Below are 21835 nucleotides of genomic sequence, written 5' to 3' on the forward strand. Positions count from 1 at the left end.
AACCGCTAGGATTCGTTGAAGCGTTCCTGAGTTATTACCTCATAAATGGATACTGGTCAGAATTGCAAAAAACGGCCAGGTCATTAAGGTCAAAATAGGCTGGGTCATAAAGGGGTTAACTACTGCTTCTGGCCACGCTGCCAGAAATGCGCGCATCGCCGACCCCCGTCACATGATCGGGGTCAGCGATGCGTCAGGATAGTAACCATAGAGGTCCTTGAGACATTACATTTACGGTTGGGAATAGGGTTGGGATTAGGGTTAGAGGTGTGGTTAGGGTTACTGTTGGGATTACGGTTAGAGGTGTGTTTGGATTAGGGTTTCAGTTATAATTGGGGGGTTTCCACTGTTTAGGCACATCAGGAGCTCTCCAAACGCGACATGGCGTCCGATCTCAATTCCAGCCAATTCTGCGTTGAAAAAGTAACAGTGCTCCTTCCCTTCCGAGCTCTCCCGTATGCCCAAACAGGGGTTTACCCCAACATATGGGGTATCAGCGTACTCAGGACAAATAGGACAACAACTTTTGGGGTCCAATTTCTCCTGGTACCCTTGGGAAATACAAAACTGCGGGCTAAAAAACAATTTTTGTGGGAAAAAAAAGATTTTTTATTTTCACGGCTCTGCGTTATAAACTGTAGTGAAACACTTGGGGGTTCAAAGCTCTCACAACACATCTAGATGAGTTCCTTAGGGGGGTCTACTTTCCAAAATGGTGTCACTTGTGGGGGGTTTCTACTGTTTAGGTACATTAGGGGCTCTGCAAACGCAATGTGACGCCTGCAGACCATTCCATCTAAGTCTGCATTCCAAATGGCGCTACTTCCCTTCCGAGCCCTCCCATGCGTCCAAACGGTGGATCCCCCCTCCCCCACCCCCACATATTGGGAATCAGCGCACTCAGGACAAATTGGACAAAAACTTTTGGAGTCCAATTTCTCCTGTTACCCTCGGGAAAATACAAAACTGGGGGCTAAAATATAATTTTTGTGGGAAAAAATTTTTGTTTTATTTTTACGGCTCTGCATTATAAACTTCTGTGAAGCCCTTGGTGGGTCAAAGGGTACCGTCACACATAACGATATCATTAATGATATTGTTGCTTTTTGTGACGTAGCAACGATATCGTTAACTAAATTGTTGTGTGACAGCGACCAACGATCAGGCCCCTGCTGGGAGATCGTTGGTCTCTGGGGAAAGTCCAGCACTTTATTTTGTTGCTGGATCTCCCGCTGACATCGTTGAATCGGCATGTGTGATGCCAATTCAGCGATGTCTTCACTGGTAACCAGGGTAAACATCGGGTTACTAAGCGCAGGGCCGCGCTTAGTAACCCGATGTTTACCCTGGTTACCGTTGTAAATGTAAAAAAACAAACACTACATACTTACATTCCCGGTGTCTGGTCATGTCCCTCGCCTTCAGCTTCCCGCACTGACTGGTGAGCGCCGGCCAGCCGTAAAGCAGAGCACAGCGGTGACGTCATCGCTGTACTTTACGGCCGGCGCTCAGTCAGTGCTGGAAGCTGACAGCGAGGGACGTGACCAGACACCGGAATGTAAGTATGTAGTGTTTGTTTTTTTACATTTACAACGGTAACCAGGGTAAACATCAGGTTACTAAGCGCGACCCTGCGCTTAGTAACCCGATGTTTACCCTGGTTACCCGGGGACTTCAGGATCGTTGGACGCTGGAGAGCTGTCTGTGTGACAGCTCTCCAGCGACCAAACAGCGGCGCTGCAGCGATCGACATCGTTGTCGGTATCGCTGCAGCGTCGCTTAGTGTGACGGTACCTAAAGCGCTCACCACACATCTAGATAAGTTCCTTAGGGGGTCTACTTTCCAAAATGGTGTCACTTGTGGGGGGTTTCAATGTTTAGGCACATCAGTGGCTCTCCAAACGCAACATGGCGTCCCATCTCAATTCCTGTCAATTTTGCATTGAAAAGTCAAACTGCGCTCCTTCCCTTCCGAGCTCTCCCATGCGCCCAAACAGTGGTTTACACCCACATATGGGGTATCAGCGTACTCAGGACAAATTGTACAACAACCTTTGGGGTCAAATTTCTTCTCTTACCCTTGGGAAAATAAAAATTGGGGGCAAAAAGATAATTTTTGTGAAAAAAAAATATGATTTTTTATTTTTACGGTTCTGCATTATAAACTTCTGTGAAGCACTTAGTGGGTCAAAGTGCTCACCACACATCTAGATAAGTTTCTTAGGGCGTCTACTTTCCAAAATGGTGTCACTTGTGGGGGGTTTCAATGTTTAGGCACATCAGGGGCTCTCCAAACGCAACATGGTTTCCCATCTCGATTCCAGTCAATTTTGCATTGAAAAGTCAAACGGCACTCCTTCGCTTCCGAGCTCTGTCATGCGCCCAAACAGTGGTTTACCCCCACATATGGAGTATCGAGGTACTCAGGACAAATTGTACAACAACTTTTGGGGTCCATTTTCTCCTGTTACCCTTGGTAAAATAAAACAAATTGGAGCTGAAGTAAATTTTTTGTGAAAAAAAGTTAAATGTTCATTTTTATTTAAACATTCCAAAAATTCCTGTGAAGCAACAGAAGGGTTAATAAACTTCTTGAATATGGTTTTGAGCACCTTGAGGGGTGTAGTTTTTAGAATGGTGTCACACTTGGGTATTTTCTATCATATAGACCCCTCAAAATGACTTCAAATGAGATGTGGTCCCTAAAAAAAAAAAAGTGTTGTAAAAATGAAGAAATTGCTGGTCAACTTTTAACCCTTATAACTCCTTAACAAAAAAAAATTTTGGTTTCAAAATTGTGCTGATGTAAAGTAGACATGTGGGAAATGTTACTTATTAAGTATTTTGTGTGACATATCTCTGTGATTTAATTGCATAAAAATTCAAAGTTAGAAAATTGCAAAATCTTCAAAATTTTCGCCAAATTTCCGTTTTTTTTACAAATAAGCGCAGGTAATATCAAAGAAATTTTACCACTACCATGAAGTACAATATGTCACGAGAAAACATTGTCAGAATTACTGGTATCCGTTGAAGCGTTCCAGAGTTATGACCTCATAAAGGGACAGTGGTCAGAATTGTAAAAATTGGCCCAGTCATTAACGTGCAAACCACCCTTGGGGGTAAAGGGGTTAACTCACCCCCTTTCGCTCCATTCAAAATAAAACAATAAAAATAAAATCAAATATACACATATCTTGTATTGCCGCGTTCAGAATCGCCCGATCTAGCAATAAAAAAAGGATTAACCTGATCGCTAAACGGCGTAGCGAGAAAAAAAATCGAAACGCCAAAATAGTTTTTTTGGTCGCTGCGACATTGCATTAAAATGCAATAATGGGCGATCAAAAGAACGTATCTGCACCCCTCACCCAACCCCAGATCCCGAAAAATGGAAGCACAAATTTTTTTTTTTTTTCGCATTGTTTGGAATTTTTCACCACTTAGATAAAAAATAACCAACCTAGACGTGTTTTGTGTCTATGAACTCGTAATGAATCGTAATGGCCGGTCAGTTTTAGCATTTAGTGAACCTAGCAAAAAAGCCTAACAAAAACATGCATGGGATTGCACTTTTTTTACAATTTCACCGCACTTGGAATTTCACTCCCATTTTCTAGTACACATCATGGTAAAACCAATGATGTCGTTCAAAAGTACAACTCGTCCCGCAAAAAATAAGCCCTCACATGGCCATATTGACGGAAAAATAAAAAAGTTATGGCTCTGTGAAGGAGGGGAGCGAAAAACGAACACGGAAAAATGGAAAATCCCAAGGTCATGAAAGGGTTAAGCATGAAGGTGGATCAGGCATGCTTTGGGGTTCTGTTGCACCCAATGGGACGAGGAACATTTCGTGGGTAGAGGGAAGAATGGATTCATTGAAATTTCAACAAACTCTTGATGCAAACAGAACACCATCTGTAAAAAAGCTGAAGTTGAATGGAGGATGGCTCCACAAATGCATAATAATCCTAAACACACGTCATAATCCACAATAGACTACCTCAAAAGGCACAAGCTGAAGGTTTTACAAAGGCCTCACAGTCCTCTGATCTGAACATCAACTAAAATCTGTAGACCTCAAAATAGCAGTGAATTCAAGACGACCCAGGAATCTCATAGAACTGGAAACCTTTTCCAAGGAAGAATGGATTAAAATCCCTGAAACAAGAAGTGAAAGACTCTAGGCTGGCTACAAAAAGCGCTTACAAACTGTGATACTTGCAAAAAGGGGGTGTTACTAGGTTCTAACCATGCAGGGTACCCAAACTTTTTTTTGTATCTGCCCATTTTCCAATTTTTAAAATGTAAAAAATGAAAATACATTTTTTTTTCCTTTTTTGCCTAAAATACAAAGGAAATGTGTCATCTTTAACTTTAGGCCTTTTAGAGACCATGCCATCTTCAATTTGCTTAACTGTTCACAACTGCAGTAATTTTGACCAGGGGTTCCCAAACTTTTATATGCCACTGTACGAGGGGCGATCCAAAATTAATGATAATCAATACTAAACACAATGAATATAGTCAAAAAATAAATTTATTTTTCTACATAGTCTCCTAACGAGTCTATACATTTAGTCCATCTCTTTTCTAAACTTAGAATTCCCTTCGAAAAAAATTCTTGATCTTGACCCTCAAAAAAATCCCCAACAGCGGTTATCACGTCGCTATTGTCGTCAAATTTCTTGCCCCGGAGGTGTTCCTTGAGCCGAGGAAAGAGAAAGAAGTCACTGGGGGCTAGATCTGGTGAATAGGGGGGGTGTTCCACCAGTTCAAAGCCCGCTTCTTGAATGGTAGCCATGGCAACAGGAGCTTTGTGAGCCGGCGAGTTATCTTGGTGAAACAACACTCCAGCCCGCAGTTTGCCGCGCCTTTTATCCTTGATAGCCTCCCGCAATCTTCTTATTTGTTCTGCGTAGTAGGAGCCCGTAATAGTGGCTCCCTTCTCCAAATAGTCCACCATAATAATTCCTTCAGCGTCCCAAAAAACGGACACCATAACCTTCCCTGCTGAGCTTGACACTTTGAATTTCTTCTGCGTCGGTTCGTCGGCTCGTTTCCATGTCATCGATTGTTGTTTAGTTTCGGGATCAAAGTGGTGGATCCAGGTCTCGTCCATGTTTAAAAAACGTGACAAAAAATTTTCCTTGTCTGCTTGGAACTTTTCGAGATTTGCTATTGAAATGTCAACTCGTTTCTTCTTTTGTTCGTCGGTTAACATTTTTGGCACCCAACGCGCGGAGACCTTTCTCATATGCAATTCTTTTGCAAGGATTCTTTGAATACTGCCATATTAGATCCCTGTGACCTCAGCTACATGCCTGATAGTCACTCTTCGATCTGCCAATACAACTTCTTCAACTTCTTTCACGTTTTCTTCATTGAGGGACGTGGATGGGCGTCCTTCACGATGTTCATTTTCCGTCGATGTTCTTCCCAGCTTAAATTCCTTGGCCCAGCGTGCAACTGTGGAATATGGAGGAGAAGAGTCCCCCAATGTTTCCACCAAGTCGCTGTGTATGTCTTTGGTAGTCATTTTTTTCAAGCAGAGGTATTTGATGACAGCTCTGAGCTCGTTTTTTTCCATTTTGATGTTCACTCCTCGGCAGTTCATATTCAAATGAATGTAGCTCCCGGGAATCGTGGTCTATTAAAGTGATTTTTTTTTTCCTGGACTAGTGGGTACCTAAGAGAGAAGAAAACATTTTATTTTAATTTCTGTGTGCAATAGAAATAACCGATTATCATTACTTTTGGATCGCCCCTCGTATGTGAATCCACTCCTAGACAACATTTGGAAGACAGTAGCTGATCAGTAGTTACTGACAGGTGAGTGATAAGGATATGTGCGCATGGTCAGTAATCGGCAGTGCTCTGGATGCAGGTGAATCTGCATGTGCAGGTTCACCGCGTCCTATACATTGCACGGGTGAGATTTATCTTGTGGAGACTGAGCATCTCCGCAAGATAAATACACATGCTGCGGTCTGGAGAGACGCGCCACATGTCCGTCTCCGCAGATGAGCCGTGGATGTCTGAGCACGCTTAGTGGAGATAGGATTTCTTGAAATCCAATCCACTATTATGTAACATGTGGAGGCTCTGGGTTGGACCCTGTGGATGTACGCAGCATCCAACCCGCAGAGTTTACTGACCGAGGGAAGTTGAACACCCTTAAGGGCTGAAAGCAGATGATTTGCACTGATCCATGGGGTAAGTATAGAGGTTTTCTTTTTTCTTTGTGCAGCATTCTGGGGCCATTGATAAAGGGTTGTCCTGGAAGATAATTTTAGTATTTTTTTTTTTCTAGAGCGCATCTTTTAAACATTTTTTTTTTGTGGCAAACTGGAGAAAATGACATGGCGTAAATGAAGAAAAGCATGGCTATGGAACTCATCATTTCTTACTATGTCATCTCATCGGTAATGTTCCAGCTCCAAATTGATAGTACTTAAGGTGGATCTTGCATTAGTTCGCACTTGGTTCACAATCTGAAGTATTAATGGGATGGAGATTGTTATGGCAGTGGGTTTGTTTTAGGGTTTAAGGCCATGTTCACACAATCCTTTTTTTAATGCGGAACCGCCGCGATTTTGCCGCTGCGGGTCCGCAGCTGTTTTCCATGCAGGGTACATTACAATGTACCCTATGGAAAACAGGAACTGCTGTGCCCACATTGCGGAAAATCCCGAAAAAAGCCGCGCTGAATAGCTGCGGTAAAAAAGAAGTACCATGTCACTTCTTTTTGCGGAACTGCAGCGGTTCTGCACCCCTAGACCTCCATTGTGAGGTCAAACCCGCAGTAAAACCCGCAGACGAAAAAAATATCTGCGGGTTTTCTGCGGTTTGTGGTGCAGAACCGCTGCAGCAGGAAGTGCGTGGGCGGAGTGTGGCTGCCCCCCCGTGCTCCAATCCCACCCCCCCATGCTCCGATGCCACCCCCCGTGCTCCGACGAACCCCCCCCCCCCCCCCCCCCCGTGCCCTAATCTCCCCCCCTTATACTTACCGGGCCTCCCGGTGTCCGTCCGTCTTCTCCCTGGGCGCCGCCATCTTCCAAAATGGCGGGAGCATGCGCAGTGCGCCCGCCGAATCTGCCGGCCGGCAGATTCTTTCCAGGCACATTTTGATCACTGTGATAACCTCACAGTGATCAAAATAAAAAAAGGTAAATGCCCCCCCCCTTTATCACCCCCATAGGTTTTAACAATAATAAAATAAAGAATTCCCCCCCACTACAGTTAGAACTAGGGTTAGGGGTAGGAGTAGGGTTAGGGTATTTTCAGCCATTTTAACCCTAAAAAAACTTCCTAGAAAACACAGACTCTGCAGAGAAAACTGCATCAAAAACTGCACTAAAAACCGCATCAAAAAACGCACCAAAAAGCCCCAAAAAACGCACCTGCGTTTTCTGCCAAGAGCTGCGGTTTTTAGTGCAGAAAAAACAGCAGGGAAATCAGGAACGTGTGAACATGGCCTTAGAGTTTTAAGTAACTGCTTTAGACATGTTGTAATATCTTATGTCACTTTTATTGCTATTTCATGGATATTACGCTGATTGTATATGTCCTGATTTGAATATTTGCCAACCATATATGTCTTAATTCTGTTGTTGTTTAATAAACGAATTTAAAAAAAAAAAAAAAAGAAGAAAAGCATGGCTGTAAATTTAGGTGTATAAAATTAGCCAGCCAAATGGTGTAACCGCAGACATAGGTTTTTTGCCATATGGTGGAGGTATAGCCTGTTATTTAGCTAACAGGGTTAGAAGATCCGGCCCAGTATTTCCTGTAGCCGTCTGATGGTTGCGTGCGGTCACTAAGACTACATACGGATTTAGGATAATGCTGTTCTGTATGAGAAGGTTTCGCTTTAGGTTACTCACATCTGTGACACGTTCTAGCGCTGAATGTCTCTTCTCAGACAGCACACGGCCCCATAGTGTCATTTATATACATGTTTTATGCACGGATCCATGTCTCTGGTCTTTTGCAGAGCAGCGTTCAATCCGTGTTTCATCTGTTCTTCACTTATGCATTGTTACGACTCATTGCTGTGCATATGTTCATTCTTTTTGGCGGATTCCAGGTGGAATCCACTAAAAAGGGACCTTGTGTGCACATTCCCATAGAAAAACAGAGACAGGTTTTGCTGCAGTTACAAGATAATTCAGATGTTATGGTTGGACTAATCAATGATGGTGGGTACAGGGTCTGATCAGTACATTGATTCCCATCACAAGATTATATGCCGGGGATCACAGAGCCCAAGTCACTCTCCAGTCCTGAGCTGTCATCTCTGTTTATCCTGCCTATGCTATTCAGTTAGGTCATGTGCCTCCCGAGGCTTGTGTAGGATTGAATATTGCACTGAGCCATTTATTTTTTCTTGCGGTCAGAGACAGAAGCCACCTAGGGCACACGTCCTGTTATCTGCTGTACGTGTGTTAGCCGAGCGTTGCTCTCTGCTTTCACCGGCAGTCCCATAGAAAATGAATGGAGTGGAGGTTCTTGTGTTCCAGAGCTCTATTCTTGGGATGGAAATGGGTCCTAGTGACCCCCAGCGATCAGTAAGTTATCACCAAAGTGTGTGCACTATATGTTACAATTAAGTGTTAAGGGCACGTGTAGACAGCAGTAGTTTCGTTCCAAGTGCAATCCGTCAAAACATCGGCCCACACTCTGACCAATGTTATTCTTTGGAGCCGTCTACATATTCGTATTTTTCATTGGTCTGAGGAATAAAAATTGCAACCTGCATGACTTACTTTCTTCTATCAGATCTCACTCGACCATGCAAGTCTATTTGTCCGTGTAAAAATCGGACCAGATTCAGATGACGTCTGTGTGCAGTACAATTTTCACGGACTGACTGAATGGAGAAGAAGGAGAAATAGACTTTTTTATTTTCCACATGCAAGAAAATGGATCCCATTCTGATCAGAGTGTGATTAGTATACACTGTGTGCAGAATTATTAGGCAAGTTGTATTTTGATCACATGATACTTTTTACACATGTTGTCCTACTCCAAGCTGTTCAGGTGATGTGCATCTCTGAAATGAGGACGGGTGTTGTCTAATGACATCAAAACCCTATATAAGGTGTGCTTAATTATTAGGCAACTTCCTTTCCTATGGCAAAATGGGTCAGAAGAGAGATTTGACGGGCTCTGAAAAGTCCAAAATTGTGAGATGTCTTGCAGAGGGATGCAACAGGCTTGAAATTGCCAAACTTTTGAAGCGTGATCACCGAACAATCAAGCGTTTCATGGCAAATGGCCAACAGGGTCGCAAGAAGCGTGTTGGGCAAAAAAGGTACAAAATAACTGCCCATGAATTGAGGAAAATCAAGCGTGAAGCTGCCAAGATGCCATTTTCCACCAGTTTTGCCATATTTCAGAGCTGCAACGTTACTGGAGTAACAAAAAAACACAAGGTGTGCGATACTCTGGGACATAGCCAAGGTAAGGAAGGTTGAAAATGACTACCTTTGAACAAGAAACATAAGATAAAAAGTCAAGACTGGGCCAAGAAATATCTTAAGACTGACTTTTCAAAGGTTTTATGGACTGATGAAATGAGAGTGACTCTTGATGGGCCAGATTAATGGGTCAGAGGCTGGATCAGTAAAGGGCAGAGAGCTCCACTCCGACTCAGATGCCAGCAAGGTGGAGGTGGGGTACTGGTATGGGCTGGTATCATCAAGGATGAACTTGTGGGACCTTTTTGGGTTGAGGATGGAGTGAAGCTCAACTCCCAGACCTACTGCCGGTTTCTGGAAGACTTCTTCAAGCAGTGGTACAGGAAGAAGTCAGTATCGTTCAAGAAAAACATGATTATCATGCAGGACAATGCTCCATCACATGCCTCCAACTACTCCACAGCGTGGCTGGCCAGTAAAGGTCTCAAAGAAGAAAAAATAATGACTTGGCCCCCTTGTTCACCTAATCTGAACCCCATAGAGAACCTGTGGTCCCTCATAAAATGTAAGATCTACAGGGAGGGAAAACAGTACACCTCCCAGAACAGTGTCTGGGAGGCTGTGGTGGCTGCTGCACGCAATGTTGATCGTAAACGAATCACGCAACTGACAGAATCTATGGATGGAAGGCTGTTGAGTGTCATCATAAAGAAAGGTGGCTATATTGGTCACTAATTTGTTTGGGTGGTTTTGTTTTTGCATGTCAGAAATGTTTATTTCTAAGTTTTGTGCAGTTGTAGTGGTTTACCTGGTGAAAATAAACAAGTGAGATGGGAATATATTTGGTTTTTATTAAGCTTTGATATTTTAGTCTTTTTGGTTGAGAACATAGTTGTTGTTCAGTAATAAAAATAATCCTCTAAAATACAACTTGTCTAATAATAATTCTGCACACAGTGTAATGGGACTGTTTTTCTCAGATGTGGAGAATAAGATCGTGAGACCATTGCCTAGCAGTAAGTACTAATTACTGTATTGTTCTGACTGTAAGACACACTGGACCACAACATCCCCCCTCACCCCCCATTTTCCTCCACATTTTTTAAGGAAAAAAGTGAGTCTTATAGTCCGAAAAATACGGTAGTCTTCACCCCACTTCTGATTTAACTAGATGGTGGCCCGATTCTAACGTATTGGGTATTCTACAATATGTAGGTAGTATATAGCACAGGCTACGTACTATATTGCACAGTGACGTAGTATATAACAGAGCTACGTAGTATATAACAGAGCTATGTAGTAAGTAACAGCGTACGTAGTATATAGCAGAGCTACGTAGTATATACACAGCCACGTAGTATATAACATTGCCCACATAGTATATAACACTGGCCACATAGTGCATAGCAGCCATATAGTATATAATGCAGCCCACGCAGTATGTAACAGCCCACGTAGTACAGGTCCTTCTCAAAAAATTAGCATATAGTGTTAAATTTCATTATTTACCATAATGTAATGATTACAATTAAACTTTCATATATTATAGATTCATTATCCACCAACTGAAATTTGTCAGGTCTTTTATTGTTTTAATACTGATGATTTTGGCATACAACTCCTGATAACCCAAAAAACCTGTCTCAATAAATTAGCATATCAAGAAAAGGTTCTCTAAACGATCTATTACCCTAATCTTCTGAATCAACTAATTAACTCTAAACACATGCAAAAGATACCTGAGGCTTTTATAAACTCCCTGCCTGGTTCATTACTCAAAACCCCCATCATGGGTAAGACTAGCGACCTGACAGATGTCAAGAAGGCCATCATTGACACCCTCAAGCAAGAGGGTAAGACCCAGAAAGAAATTTCTCAACAAATAGGCTGTTCCCAGAGTGCTGTATCAAGGCACCTCAATGGTAAGTCTGTTGGAAGGAAACAATGTGGCAGAAAACGCTGTACAACGAGAAGAGGAGACCGGACCCTGAGGAAGATTGTGGAGAAGGACCGATTCCAGACCTTGGGGAACCTGAGGAAGCAGTGGACTGAGTCTGGTGTGGAAGCATCCAGAGCCACCGTGCACAGGCGTGTGCAGGAAATGGGCTACAGGTGCCGCATTCCCCAGGTAAAGCCACTTTTGAACCATAAACAGCGGCAGAGGCGCCTGACCTGGGCTACAGAGAAGCAGCACTGGACTGTTGCTAAGTGGTCCCAAGTACTTTTTTCTGATGAAAGCAAATTTTGCATGTCATTCGGAAATCAAGGTGCCAGAGTCTGGAGGAAGACTGGGGAGAAGGAAATGCCAAAATGCCTGAAGTCCAGTGTCAAGTACCCACAGTCAGTGATGGTGTGGGGTGCCATGTCAGCTGCTGGTGTTGGTCCACTGTGTTTCATCAAGGGCAGGGTCAATGCAGCTAGCTATCAGGAGATTTTGGAGCACTTCATGCTTCCATCGGCTGAAATGCTTTATGGAGATGAAGATTTCATTTTTCAGCACGACCTGGCACCTGCTCACAGTGCCAAAACCACTGGTAAATGGTTTACTGACCATGGTATTACTGTGCTCAATTGGCCTGCCAACTCTCCTGACCTGAACCCCATAGAGAATCTGTGGGATATTGTGAAGAGAAAGTTGAGAGACGCAAGACCCAACACTCTGGATGAGCTTAAGGCCGCTATTGAAGCATCCTGGGCCTCCATAACATCTCAGCAGTGTCACAGGCTGATTGCCTCCATGCCACGCCGCATTGAAGCAGTCATTTCTGCCAAAGGATTCCTGACCAAGTATTGAGTGCATAACTGAACATTATTATTTGTTGGTTTTTTTGTTTGTTATTAAAAAACACTTTTATTTGATTGGATGGGTGAAATATGCTAATTTATTGAGACAGGTTTTTTGGGTTATCAGGAGTTGTATGCCAAAATCATCAGTATTAAAACAATAAAAGACCTGACAAATTTCAGTTGGTGGATAATGAATCTATAATATATGAAAGTTTAATTGTAATCATTACATTATGGTAAATAATGAAATTTAACACTATATGCTAATTTTTTGAGAAGGACCTGTATATAGCAATGTGGGCACTATATGCGTGGTTAAAAAAGACTTAAAATAAAAAATAAACATATACTCACCTTCCGAAGGCCCCTTGAAGTCCTGGCGCCTGTGCGGTGCACGCGGCAGCTTCCGGTCCCAGGGTTGGTATGAGCGCAGGACCTGTGATGACGTCGCGGTCACATGACTGTGACGTCATGGCAGGTCCTTTTCGCATAGCATCTTTGCCATCGGGTCCTGCCGCTTGCACTGCAGAGGACAGCGCGCGACGTCGGAAGGTGAGAATAGCCTTTTTTTTATTATTATTATTTGTAACATTAGATCTTTTGAACTATTGATGCTGCATACGCAGCATCAATAGTAAAAAGTTGGTCACACAGGGTTAATGGCTGCGTTAACGGAGTGCGTTACACCGCGGTCCGTTAACGCTGGCATTAACCCTATGAGCGCTCAGCGCTGACTGCAGGGCAGTAAGGCAGTGGCCATTTCGCTGCCAGACTATGGCCGTCGCTGATTGGTCGTGGCAAAATGCCCACGACCAATCAGCGACTTGGATTTCCATGACAGACAGAGGCCGCGACCCATGAATATTCGTGACAGACAGAAAGACAGACGGAAGTGACCCTTAGACAATTATATAGTAGACTTCTAACTTAGGATCTATTCACACAATGGCTTTACACTCGGACTTGTATGGTCCAGTGGTGACAATTTTGTTCTTTAAAACTCTTTCGGAACTGGCGGTTTTTTCATTTTTGAGATTTCATTTTTTTTTCCTCCCCCTTCTTTCAAGAGCCATATAAGATTACTCTTTCAACACAAGCCCTCGTGATGACGCGTGTTGTGTTTTGCGGGACAAGTTGTAGCTTTGAATGAGATTTGTTTTGTTGTACCATGTACTGTAAAACGGAAACAAATGCAAGTGTCGTGATACTGTGAAAAAATTGCAATTTTGCCATTGTTTTTATGGAGCTCATTGTACAGTAAAATACCTAGCAGCACGATTCACCAGGTCAGTACTATTAAAGGTACCTTCACACTGAGCGACGCTGCAGCGATACCGACAACGATCCCGATCGCTGCAGCGTCGCTGTTTGGTCGCTGGAGAGCTGTCACACAGACGGCTCTCCAGCGACCAACGATCCCGAGGTCCCCGGTAACCAGGGTAAACATCGGGTTACTAAGCGCAGGGCCGCGCTTAGTAACCCGATGTTTACCCTGGTTACCAGCGTAAACATTAAAAAAACAAACACTACATACTTACCTTCAGCTGTCTGTCCTCCGGCGCTCTGCTTTCCTCTGCACTATCAGCGCCGGTCAGCCGGAAAGCAGAACGGTGACGTCACCGCTGTGCTTTCTGGCTGGCCGGCGCTGACACAGGATGCAGGAGGAGTGCAGAGAAGCACAGCGCCGGGGACAGACAGCTGAAAGTAAGTATGTAGTGTTTGTTTTTTTAACGTTTACGCTGGTAACCAGGGTAAACATCGGGTTACTAAGCGCGGCCCTGGTTACTAGTGAAGACATCGCTGGATCAGCGTCAGCGGGAAGTCCAGCGACGAAATAAAGTTCTGGACTTTCCTCAGCGACCAACGATCTCCCAGAAGGGGCCTGATCGTTGGTCGCTGTCACACAGAACGATTTCCTTAACAATATCGTTGCTACGTCACAAAAAGCAACGATATCGTTAACGATATCGTTATGTGTGACGGTACCTTAAGGCATTACCAAACGTGTCCTGTTTCCGTTTGTTTTTTTGATTCATGATTTAATAGTAAAATAAAATTATGAAATTGAAAAAAAAAACAATTGTGTTGCTATTTTCTTTTTTTTTCAATTGATGGAGCAGTATAATGCTTATTTTCTCCGTGCCGATCTGTAGTTTTCAGTGATACAATTTTTGAGGAGATATTGGTTATTTATTTATTTTTGTGTGTGGGGGTGGAACTGCAGTGACTGGAAAAACACAATGTTTTTTGTTATATTTTCGGTGTTCATTGTATGCTTTAAATAATTTTGTGGACCTGGCAATGGCAATTTTTTTTTTCTTCACTTATTAGACAGGGAACGTTAACCTGCAATCATTTTTCAGTGTTGCGGTGTATTGTATAAATCGAGGTCTCCTATGAAAATAAGCCTATGTGGGCAAGTTCATGCAAGTGAATTTTCAGTCCGAGCGCAAGGACAGCACTAGGATCAATGTTAATCAAAGGGCAGTGCTTATGAGAGGTTTTTTTTTTTACTGTGTGAAAAAAAAATTGCTGCCTCGATCACGGCTAGGGCTAATTGGTGCTATTATGGGTAAGTTCCCTCTATGTATTACAGCTGGAATCTGCCCTATACGGAGTAGGCACAGCGCCTGAAATCCACATCAAATCCAGCACGCATTGTCGGCAGCAAAATAATCCGTTACAATCAACTATAATCTTATGAAGTATCTAGCTTTCTAAATACCGTATATACTCGAGTATAAGCCGACCCGAGTATAAGCCGACCCCCCCCTAATTTTGCCACAAAAAACTGGGAAAACTTATTGACTCGAGTATAAGCCTAGGGTAGGAAATGCAGCATCTACCGGTGAATTTCAAAAATAAAAATAGATGCTCCATACCATTCTTCCATACCGTTCATTATTGCCCCATAGATGCTCCATATGAAGCTGTGCCACATATAATGCTGCATACTGTTCATTATTGCCCCATAAGATGCTCCATATAAAGCTGTGCCACATATAATGCTCCATATCGTTCATTATTGCCCCATAGGTGCTCCATATAAAGCTGTGCCATATAGAATGCTCTGCACCGTTCATTATGGCCCCATAGATGCTCCATAGAAATCTGTGCCATATATAATGCTCTGCCCCGTTCATTATGGCCCCATAGATGCTTCGTAGAAAGCTGTGCCATATAGAATGCTCTGCACCGTTCATTATGGCCCCATAGATGCTCCACATAAAGCTGTGCCATATAGAATGCTCTGCACCATTCATTATGGCCTCATAGATGCTTCATAGAAAGCTGTGCCATATAGAATGCTCTGCACCGTTCATTATGGCCCCATAGATGCTCCATAGAAAACTGTGCCATATATAATGCTCTGCACCGTTCATTATGGCCCCATAGATGATCCATATAAAGCTGTGCAATATATAATGCTGCTGCTGCAATAAAAAAAATCAAAAAATCACATACTCTCCTCTCTTCGCTTAGGACGCCGGCGCTTTCAATATTTACCTGCTCCTCGTGCGGCTCCGTCTCCAGCACTAACGTTCAGCAGAGGGCACACACTGACTACGTCACCGCGCCCTCTGACCTGAGCGTCACTGCCAGAGGCCTCTGGAGACGGAGCCGCAGCGGAACGAGGAGCAGGTAAACATCGCGCAGCGCTCCCCTCCCCGTATACTTACCTGCTCCTGGCGCGGTCTCTGCAGTCCCTGCTTCTTCCAGCGCTGCATCTTCCTGTATTGAGCGGTCACAGGTACCGATCATTACAGTCATGAATATGGGGCTCCACCTCTACGGGAGGTGGAGCCGCATATTCATGACTGTAATGAGCGGCACCATGTGACCGCTCAATACAGGAAGAAGATGCAGCGCTGGAAGAAACAGGGACCGCGCCGGGAGTAGGTAAGTATAACTAGACAGCCCCCGCTCCCCCTCCCCTGCCGACCCCTGGGTATGACTCGAGTATAAGCCGAGAGGGGGACTTTCAGCCCCCAAAAAATGGGCTAAAAATCTTGGCTTATACTCGAGTATATACGGTAAATTGGGTGCAGTAGTTCAATGCAGTTTGTGTTTGTGAATATTTTTTTTCATAAGAATTTGGGAAAGTTATGAAATATCCTATAAATGTCTGTCCTATTCTTGATCTAAGGTCTAGACTTTTCGCTGAGATGAATCTATGCTGAAGTTTATGGTCATGACGAGTAGTGAAGCTCTTTCTCTACAGGTAAAGGGAAAACAAAATAAACACAGGGAAAGAAAGCCTACATTCATCTCAGAACTTCTGGAGTGAACAGGAAAGCAGGATTAAGTTAAGTACCGTATATACTCGAGTATAAGCTGAGATTTTCAGCCCACTTTTTTGGGCTGAAAGTCCCCCTCTCGGCTTATACTCAGGGGTCGACAGGGGAGGGGGAGCGGGGGCTGTCTAATTATACTCACCTGCTCCTGGCGCAGTCCCTGCAGGTTCCTGCTTCCCTGGCGCTGCAGCTTCTTCCTGTAGCGAGCGGTCACATGGTACCGCTCATTACAGTAATGAATATGCAGCTCCACCTCCCATAGGGGTGGAGCCGCATATTCATTACTGTAATGAGCGGTAACGGTGACCGCTCACTACAAAAAGAAAACACGGCATCGGGGAATAGACGTGCAGTGACGGCACCAGGAGCAAGCGAATATGACTGGGTCAGTGCGCGATATTCACCTGCTCCTCGGTCCCCCGTCGGCGCCGATGTGTCTTCCGCAGTGACGCTCAGGTCAGACGGCGCGGTGACGCGATTAGTGTGCGCGTCGCCCTCTTCCTGAACATCGGTGCAGAGGATGGGGAAGACACAGCGGCGGTCAGCGGTGGAACGGGGAGCAGGCGACTATAGCAAGTGCCGGGGGCCTGAGAGGTATGTAATTTTTTTAATCGCAGCAACAGCATATGGGGAAATATCTGTATGGAGCATCTTATGTGGCCATGTGCAGCATTATATGTGGGCAAATATCGGTAAGGGGCATCTTATGTGGCCATGTGCAGCATGATATGGGGGCAAATATCTGTATGGGGCATCATATGTGGTCCTGTGCAGCATGATATGGGGCAAATATCTGTATGGGGCATCTGTATGGGGCCATGTGCAGCATGATATGTGGCGATGTGCAGCATGATATGGGGGCAAATATCTGTATGGGGCATCTGTATGGGGCCATGTGCAGCATGATATGGGGGCAAATATCTGTATGGGGCCATGTGTAGCAATATATGGGGCCATGTGCAGCATGATATGGGGGCAAATATCTGTATGGAACATCTTATGGGATCATAATCAACATTTGTGCAGCATTATATGGGGCATATTTTAATATGGAGCATCTTATGGAGCACATCATAAACTGTATGGAGCATTATATGGATATTCAAAAACACAACCTACTGATGTCTCAATTAATTGTACTTTTATTGGTATCTATTCTTATTTTTGAAATTTACCGGTAGCTGCTGCATTTTCCACCCTAGGCTTATACTCGAGTCATTAAGTTTTCCCAGTTTTTTTGTGGCAAAATTAGGGGGATCGGCTTATACTCGGGTCGGCTTATACTCGAGTATATACGGTATTATATATTTTGAGTCTGAGACGGTCCATTTTATACCAACTCCACGAAAATGGGTTCTGACTCAGACTCCACGACTCTGACTCCTCAGCCCTGCTATTTTGGCCTGATACTCCTTTACTAAAATTTTCCTGGTATTTGTTTAATTTCATTAATCAAATCTGTCATGCATGATCAGCAGCAAAATAATCCATTGCAAACAACTACAATCTTATGAAGTATCTAGCTTTTCTTTTTTTTTTATAATAGCTTTTTCGCCACACTTAAGGTTTTGTAGTTTTGGTCTATAAGGCCAGAAGTGAGGGATGACCTTGGGCACTGTAGAAGTGCACAGTTAATGTTCGGGCTTATTGACATTTTGGGTTTTCTTTTGCTCAAATGTCTTTCACAAAATTGAAGTAAATTGTAGCTGTGATGTAAAAAAAAAAAAATAAAAAGTGCTACTCCAGCACAAGCATGAGGTTGTCAAGCATAAAATGTTTTCTACTACTACATCAAGGAAGAGGACTATAACTTTAGTGTTACCTATTGGAAGCAGTTTGGGGTTTTGCCCTTCATCACTGCAAAGTATGAGATCTGATTAGTCTAGGTGAGAGGCTCTGGACTGATGACTGTGTTCAGGTGCCGTTGTTCTATTGCGAGTTTTCTTGTTTTCTACATATCCCGTTCACATTTTGGCCAGTCTAAAGACCTTAGAGTTGTGACTGATGTGTAATGTTTCTTCCACAGAGATGAAATTGGCTTAATTCCGTGTCCAGAAGCAAAATTTAATCGCAGCCCCATTGTACTGGTGGAAAATAAATTGGGAGTGGAGAGCTGGTGTATCAAGTTTCTGCTCCCTTATGTACACAACAAGCTCTTGCTTTACCGGCAGAAGAAGCTGTGGCTTAATAGAGATGGTGAGTCGTTTTTTTGTTTTGTTTGTTTTTTTAAATCTTCTGCAATCATACTTTTTTTTTCTCCCAACATAAGGATGAAGCTATTAATGGGTCTCCTTACACCTCATTGGTTGATACTTTTATATCGAATTCACTTCGGCCCTTACCATTTGGCAAAAAAGAAAAAAAGCCAGCTCACCAAGTAGCCACCGCAGGAGCACGGAACCGAATGCTGATCCACGCTGTCATCTCATGAAGAAAAGAAAAAAATCGTTCCAGCTCCAAATAGTAAAATCCAAATTCCAACTTTATTAAACCAATATAAAAACAACGGTGGACATATGCTCTACATGTGCATATCAGGACACGAGCGACGCGTTTCGATCCTACACGGATCTTTATCGTGTCCTGATATGCACATGTAGAGCATATGTCCACCGTTGTTTTTATATTGGTTTAATAAAGTTGGAATTTGGATTTTACTATTTGGAGCTGGAACGATTTTTTTCTTTCCTTACCATTTGGACCATTGCCACTGATCCATGTATCTACAGTACATACTAAATCCTACAGTAATGGCTTAGGCTACTTTCACACTTCCGTCATTTGGCCAACGTCGCAATGCGTCATTTTGGAACAAAAAGGCATCCTGCAAAGTTGCCCGCAGGATGCGTTTTTTTCTCCATAGACTTGCATTGCATTGCACAGACTTGTATGGCCATACGTTGCATGCGTCGTGCACTGGATGCGTCGGGTTTTGGTGGACCGTCGTCTCGGAAAAATGTTCAAGGGAACATTTTTTTTGTACGTCGCATCCAGTGTTTCACATTGCGCATGCCCAGCAGGAAATATCACTCTCACGACCTTTCCTGCTCGGCAACGCAGATGGAAATGTGAAAGCAAACACTTCTGTCAGTACGTCGCGCTGACGCACTATGACAGCACCATACCAACAGAAGTGTGAAAGAAGCCTTACAGAAAAAAAAAATGTACAATAGAAGTAGTTAAAGGGAATCTGTCAGCAGGTAATGTGAGGGCAACATGATTTAGAGGCAGAGAGCCTGATTACAACAGTAGATCATTTACTGAACTGCTTGGTATTTTATCTGTTATAGATGGTGCAGTGGTCATATTGCTCAGCTGTGTATAACCCTGCTCACACCCCTGATTGACAGCTTCCTGCATACACTGTGCATTTATAGTAAGCTGCCAATCAGTGGTGGAGGCGAGGTTACATGGATTAGCTGGCCTGGATTACACATGAGATGTACGAGGGGCGATCCAAAAGTAATGATAATCAATACTAAACACAATGAATATAGTCAAAAAATAAATTTATTTTTCTACATAGTCTCCTAACAAGTCTATACATTTAGTCCATCTCTTTTCTAAACTTAGAATTCCCTTCGAAAAAAATTCTTGATCTTGACCCTCAAAAAAATCCCCAACAGCGGTTATCACGTTGCTATTGTCGTCAAATTTCTTGCCCCGGAGGTGTTCCTTGAGCCGAGGAAAGAGAAAGAAGTCACTGGGGGCTAGATCTGGTGAATAGGGGGGTGTTCCACCAGTTCAAAGCCCGCTTCTTGAATGGTAGCCATGGCAACAGCAGCTTTGTGAGCCGGCGCGTTATCTTGGTGAAACAACACTCCAGCCCGCAGTTTGCCGCGCCTTTTCTCCTTCATAGCCTCCCGCAATCTTCCTATTTGTTCTGTGTGGTAGGAGCCCGTAATAGTGGCTCCCTTCTCCAAATAGTCCACCATAATAATTCCTTCAGCGTCCCAAAAAATGGATGCCATAACCTTCCCTGCTGAGCTTGACACTTTGAATTTCTTCTGCGTCGGTTCGTCGGCTCGTTTCCATGTCATCGATTGTTGTTTAGTTTCGGGATCAAAGTGGTGGATCCAGGTCTCGTCCATGGTCAAAAAACGTGACAAAAAATTTTCCTTGTCTGCTTGGAACTTTTCGAGATTTGCTATTGAAATGTCAACTCGTTTCTTCTTTTGCTCGTCGGTTAACATTTTTGGCACCCAACGCGCGGAGACCTTTCTCATATGCAATTCTTTTGCAAGGATTCTTTGAATACTGCCATATGAGATCCCTGGGACCTCAGCTACATGCCTGATAGTCACTCTTCGATCTGCCAATACAACTTCTTCAACTTTTTTCACGTTTTCTTCATTGAGGGACATGGATGGGCGTCCTTCACGATGTTCATTTTCCGTCGATGTTCTTCCCAGCTTAAATTCCTTGGCCCAGCGTGCAACTGTGGAATATGGAGGAGAAGAGTCCCCCAATGTTTCCACCAAGTCGCTGTGTATGTCTTTGGTAGTCATTTTTTTCAAGCAGAGGTATTTGATGACAGCTCTGACCTCGTTTTTTTCCATTTTGATATTCACTCCTCGGCAGTTCATATTCAAATGAATGTAGCTCCCGGGAATCGTGGTCTATTTAAGTAATTTTTTTTTTCCTGGACTAGTGGGTACCTAAGAGAGAAGAAAACATTTTATTTTAATTTCTGTGTGCAATAGAAATAACCGATTATCATTACTTTTGGATCGCCCCTCGTAGTTAGGCAGTGATAATCTCCTGCTGATAAAGCACTGATTGTATTGAAACTACAAAACATCTAGAAAGTGACACCTCCTCGGAATCAGGCTCTCTGATTAAATAGCAAACATTTGCTAACAAATTCCCTGTATTACTAAAGATGTATAATATGTTAAAGATATTTTTGCACGTGAGATAAATGTAACGAAGCACAAAGGATAATTACAAATCTTATTTAATCAATGGGTGTATGTAGAGCCAGTACAGAAAATACAAAAATGATCATCTGTATTCTCTTATAGAAATGTACTCCTAGGACAGGTTAAAAAGTGAGTCAGCAAGTGGATGGAGCTACGCGCAGCAGGAGGCATAATAATAGAGCAATAGTACATCTAATTGATATCTATTCATATAATTACACTAGATGGTGGCCCAATTCTAACGCATCGGGTGTTCTAGAATATGCATGTCCACGTAGTATATTGCCTCACCACGTAGTATATTGCCCAGCCACGTAGTATATTGCACAGCCCACGTGGTATATTGCCCAGCCACGTAGTATATTGCCCAGTCACGTAGTATATTGCCCAGTCACGTAGTATATTG

At 43.3% G+C, this 21835-nt stretch overlaps 1 protein-coding gene across 1 annotated transcript in view; it reads left to right on the forward strand.

Annotated features, from left to right (window-relative positions):
* Positions 1-21835, forward strand: part of PTAR1 (protein prenyltransferase alpha subunit repeat containing 1) — a 95597-nt gene that overhangs the window by 12729 nt on the left and 61033 nt on the right. Inside the window, exon 2 of the mRNA XM_069763595.1 lies at positions 18534-18703. Coding sequence (XP_069619696.1) covers positions 18534-18703 — 170 coding nt within the window. The remainder of the gene's footprint in view (positions 1-18533; positions 18704-21835) is intronic.

Source organism: Ranitomeya imitator, chromosome 1, assembly GCF_032444005.1.
Source record: "Ranitomeya imitator isolate aRanImi1 chromosome 1, aRanImi1.pri, whole genome shotgun sequence".
In the NCBI taxonomy this organism is placed as follows: domain Eukaryota; kingdom Metazoa; phylum Chordata; class Amphibia; order Anura; family Dendrobatidae; genus Ranitomeya; species Ranitomeya imitator.